The sequence below is a fragment of the Athene cunicularia genome (genome assembly GCF_003259725.1).
Source record: "Athene cunicularia isolate RWA chromosome 27 unlocalized genomic scaffold, athCun1 chr27_part1, whole genome shotgun sequence".
Lineage (NCBI taxonomy): Eukaryota > Metazoa > Chordata > Aves > Strigiformes > Strigidae > Athene > Athene cunicularia.
The window spans coordinates 2,119,732-2,125,120 of record NW_020799138.1 but is presented as its reverse complement, the minus strand read 5'-3'; the positions used below and the strand labels follow the sequence as shown (position 1 = coordinate 2,125,120).

At 43.7% G+C, this 5,389-nt stretch overlaps 1 protein-coding gene across 1 annotated transcript in view; it reads left to right on the top strand.

Moving 5' to 3' along the window:
* Positions 1-2,037: 2,037 nt before the first annotated feature.
* HOXB9 (homeobox B9) overlaps positions 2,038-5,389 on the top strand; it is an 11,421-nt gene continuing 8,069 nt past the window's right edge. Inside the window, exons 1-2 of the mRNA XM_026864606.1 lie at positions 2,038-2,545; positions 2,765-2,842. Of these exons, the coding sequence (XP_026720407.1) occupies positions 2,038-2,545; positions 2,765-2,842 (586 nt within the window). The remainder of the gene's footprint in view (positions 2,546-2,764; positions 2,843-5,389) is intronic.

Below are 5,389 nucleotides of genomic sequence, written 5' to 3'. Positions count from 1 at the left end.
TTTTTTTTTTTTTTTTTTTTTTTTTTTTTTTTTAAATGAGAATGGACAGCTTCCTAATAGCGCCTCATTTAGGGGAGCTCTGGTCCTGGGCATGGGGAAACGTCCCTCCACCAGCCTGAAGGGCAGATGCTCCTGGAAAAGCACCGCTTATAGGAATAAGGGAAAGTCTAAGGCTTTGGGGGTAGGTTTCTAAGCGCCTTCATGATCTTCCAGTATCAGTAAAACACCTCTGATAGCAATTTCCCACATCCGTTTTGTGTAAGCACGGACATATGGACACACACGCACGCACGCTCTCATAGAGACAGAGAGAAATGCGAAATATATTTTTCCTTCATTTCAGGCGGCTAATAGCACCCCTCAATGTTATTATTAGCTTGTTAATATAGACTTCCATCTCTGTACACTTCAGGAAGGATTCGCGATGATTTATCATTCCTAGAAATCTCTTTGCCCTTCACTTTAAATATCCTTCAGTGTTGGGGTGAGAGGGAGAAGGGCGGAGGGGGTAATAGATTAAAGGAGGCAAATTGATCCAGACTGTTACAGCTGAAGTCCAGAGAAACACTTTTGCCGTAATCATAGAGAGCACCTTTCCCTTAACCAACATTTACGACGCCATCGGACCATCTTGCAATAAATGGATTTATCATCATAACTTGGTAAAACTGACCCCGTTACCCCGCGTCGTTTGGGCTGAGAGCCGCACCGAGCTCCGACACCGTGTCAATCATGTTTTTTTGAAAACACACGGAAAATGCAAGCGGGTGCGCGTGTGTGTGTGTGTGACACGCACGCACACCGTGGGCACATACATGTGAGGTGTGAGGGGGGCACGGTGACTGAAAACACGAGGGATTCCTTTTTTTGCCCCCTTTCTTTTCCACAGGCAATAAATTCAAGGCTATAAAAATCAAAGAAAGCTAATGTAAGTTTTATTAAACTCTTTAACCATCACAAGTTTAAGGCATTCTGTAACAAAGCCGGATCAGTGGTGCACTGTATTTTACTAGCCTTGTAAAGTTAAATGAAGGCTTCTGATTTCAGCAATGTGGGAAAACTATTTTAGCCCGAGCAAAGCAAGCCTGAGATTATGCCGCCAAACATACGAACGTATGTTCATAAACAGAGCTATCTGAAAGATATTTTCACGTAGATATATAAGCTTTAAGTCTAAGGCAGGCTCTGGATGCACGCAGGGCTTGCGGCTCGGCAGCTGGCTGGTCGAAGTTGCAACGCCACGTCCATGCCAGTGACATCTTAAATTTCATATTTACCCCCATTATTTTACCATGTTAACAATCCATTTTCCCATCCCAGCTGGTTAATTATTTATAACGCCCTCCTCACCGCTCTTACTGCCTAGATCCATCTCTTTTTTTTCTGTACAAAAACGCATATATGTGTGCATTTATGTGTATATGTGTAATGCACGCACATAGTGTATGTATATGAAATCAGGCGGGGGGGGGGCGGGTTGTTTGTATTTATTCTCTGTTTTTTTTGCTATCGTATTCTGGAGCCCGCGTGGCAAAGAATAGCTTTTATCTCTATTCCCCCGTGATGGTTATTAAAGGCAAAGCGAGCACATCAGCATCTTTATTTAAAAAAAAAAACAAAAAATTAAAAATCAGCTCCCCCCCCCCTCCTTCCGGACACCCCCTCTCCTAATATTTCAGGAGCAAATCTAGGAAGGGATATTAGCCCCAGCTCTGCCCGTTTGGTGGCTTTTCGAAACTCCTGACGTTTTGCAACATTGCATAAACATAAAACAATCCATCCTTGATATGGAATGCAAGGGCGGATGACAGCGCAGCGCAGCCCCCTCGGCTTCGATTGATTTACGCCGAGACTGACGCTTTATCAGGCACACGAAAAAAGTTTGACCAATCATTTTGCTGGGAGCTCACAACACAGCAGCCCAACTGTACTTTGTTGGCTGGGAAGTTGGAGAAGGGGGTAGAGTACAAATCTAGATCTGTCCTATATATTTTTTTTTTTCCCTTCATTGAACCGTGCTTTGTATGATGTCTGAGAATGTCCATTTCTGGGACTCTTAGCAATTATTATGTCGACTCTATTATAAGTCATGAAAGTGAAGACTCGCCTTCAGCTAAATTTTCATCTGGGCAATATACAAGTTCCAGGCAAGCTGGGCACAATGAGCATCTAGAATTCCCCTCCTGTAGTTTTCAGCCAAAACCTCCAGTTTTCAGCGCCTCCTGGACTCCTTTGAATCCACATTCTTCTGGTACCCTTCCTGCCGTCTACCATCCATATATTCAACATCAAAGCGTCCCATCTGATAGCAGGTATCTACGGAGCTGGCTGGATCCAGTACCCAGAGCAGAAAACCTCCCCGGGCAGGGATCTGTTAAGGCAGAGCCGCTGCTGGGCCGTCCCGGGGATGTCCATAAACAGGGAACACAGGAGTACAATTTAGAAACTTCTGCTGCAAGGGAAGGGATCGTTTCCAATCAAAGGCCCAGCTTCGAGGACAATAAAGTTTGTGAAGGAAGCGAAGACAAAGACAGGACAGATCAAAGTAAGTTATAAAAGTGAGGAAGTAAACAGTATAAAAGCTGGAGGAGGTGCAATAAAAGGGGACAATGCTGCGTAAAGTTTAAAATCAGGGCTTAAAGAAAAGTCTCAGCTTGCTGATGCCAACCTAAGGGGAGAGGTGGGGAGGGGAGAGGGGTGGCATTGTCTCTGCCGGTAAATAAAAATAAAAATAAAAATGAGCGTCGTCTCTGAGCTTAAACAGAGTCCAGAGCGGACAAAAGCTGGAGCGAGTCACCCTCTTTCCTACAGAGCGCTGGCTCCGGCAGCAGAGACCACTTTAGTAAGAGGGAGTAAATCTGCGCGGGTGCGGGCGGTGGGGACGGGAAGGGACGGGGGGAGCCAGTAAATGTCGGGGCGAAAGGTAGGGAAAGGGGAGCGGAGGGCGGCTCTTGGCGGAGAAGAAGAAGAAGGGGGGAAAGAGGAGAAATCGCGGAGAAAAAGTTCACGTGGGGGGATGTAAACAGCAGCGGGGGCTTCTCCGCGCCCGCCGCTCCCGCGTACCCCGGTAGATGCGGGGACCGGCTCGCTCCCCTCGGGCTTTTGCTGGCGGTGTCTTTGTTTTATTCCTCGTGTTTGTTTGTTTGTTTGTGGGTGTTTTTAATTGTTTGTTTATTAAATGCAACCGTTCAGGGTATGAGTATTTCAAAGCCACGCTCCTTCCTAGTTACAAAAAAAAAAAAGGAGGGAGGGGGTTGCTTGCAACTTAATTAGCTTTTATTTGTAATGTAGCTAGATTGGGGAAACACTTAAACTTCAGCATGTGCTTTTTTTCCGGGAGCTGGCTTGTCTTTTTTCCCCCTGAAATATAGAAAAAAAAAAAATCACTCGCCTAGAAAATATCTAATACTACTATCAATAATGCTATTAATAATACTATTATTAATAATAATTATCATAATTATTATAATAGTGATAATAATAATCATCATCATGCAATGGCGTTTGAGTAAGAAAGAATCAGTATCTTCACCTCGTGCCGATCCGCCTGGTACCTGGTTTCCATCTGAAAGGTAAACGGGAGCCAGAGCCCGAGCAGGAGGCAAAGAAAGAAACTTGGCTTCACCCCCACGGTAAATATTTTGCAGTGAAAGCCGAAGTTTTCCAAACTGCCAGAGGAGCAGCCCCCGCCGAGGGTATAACTCCTCGGAGTCTGTGCAGGACGCACTGACACAGTCTTTTTTTTTTTTTTTTTCCCCTTGAATTAACTTCTATTTTTTTGCGCCCCCCCCGCCTCCTCCCTCAACGTGGAGCAGCAACAGAGATTGCCATTGCAAGCAAACGATTAAAAATACAGTATATTCTCGCCCCTCACGATTTCCTCCCCTCCTTGTGCAGGATGTTATGGTGACTTTTTTTTCCCCCTCTTTTTTTTTTTTTCCTATCATTTAACTTGCACACAGACACACAGGCACACACACACACACTCACACACACACAAAAAGAAAGTCCTATTCTATTGTACTGGGCAGAGATCCAGAACAAACTGCAACCGTGAGGTGAATGATTTGAGAGAATTAAATATCCAGGTTCTGTGCTCAATGTCCCTGAAATTGAATATATAAAAATCTTGTCCAAGAAAATGTTATTAAGTTATAAGTAAGAGCAGGGACCCGCGCTAAGAGGATGCTGTGTGGTTTCTATGGCGTGTGGTTACGATGCATATTTTGTTTTAAATAATAGTTTAATTTGGGCTGATGTTGAGAGCCTGCCAGGGCTGGAAGACGGAGCTGTTTTGCAGAAAGTGCTCCCACCAATTTCCCTGACTCTTTCAATTTTTGAAAGTATTTCTTAATAAAGAATCTCCGCCCTGTGTATGGCGCAGGGATCTGTTAATTTATTTGCTGGATTTTTTTAAAGAAAAGATGTGCCAGAGCCTCTTCCCATTCACTTCCCTGGTTAAGGGATTTGTGTAGAGTGAATAAATAAAGCAACACTGGTGTTTAAAATATCCCGTACTTTAACGATCCAAAATATGACCAAAAAAATAAACCCAAAGCGAATAAAAATCTGTTATGAAGCAGAGCCCTCCGTTGCCATTAAAGGATGGGTAGCAGGATTAACAGTATCAATTATTAACAGCTTTCTTCCTCTTTAATATTTAATTCTGCATATTAGATCAAGTCAATTACATTAAGGAAATAGCCGTGCAAATTTGTAAGAGGCAGTACTTACAGGGGAAGATTAACCGGATTATTTTTTTTTTTTAAAATATTCAATATATTTCATTTTACGTAGAGGAAACGTTCTGATGGCGCACGCGTGTGTGTACGTATGTATTTATAATGGTCCATTTAATTGGTGTAAAGGTTTATGGCTTCAGTCATAATTTCAGAGGAGGCAAAGGAAATAAAATAGGAATACGTGGTCTGTCTATAACCCTTCGTTTTACTCTTTCCCGCCTCTCAGTTACCCAACGGTCAGTTAATATTTGCATGCGATTAGCAACTGTTGTATTATTTACCCTAAACCCACTTCACCTTTGGGTGCGACCTGCGCCCCCACCGTGTCCGTGGGGATGTTTTCTACTCCCCAAAATGTTTCTTTCTCTCCCCCCCACCCCTCATCCCACCCCCTGGAATAGGCTCATTCCTGAAATATCCCTTTTCCAAAAGATTCCCACGTAACTTCTCCCACACGCGAGGGTGACGGGCAGCCTGTTATTTATTTTTGGCTGCATTCGCAGCTCTGCAAATGTCCAGGTCTCTGGGTAACACTGTCCAGATCTCCGGCAGCAGAGTCCATCCAGCCCTCAGAGGATGTTTATTGTATCGAGACCGTTTCTTGCCACACAGCAAAAAAAAAAAAAAAAAAAAAAAAAAAAAAAAAA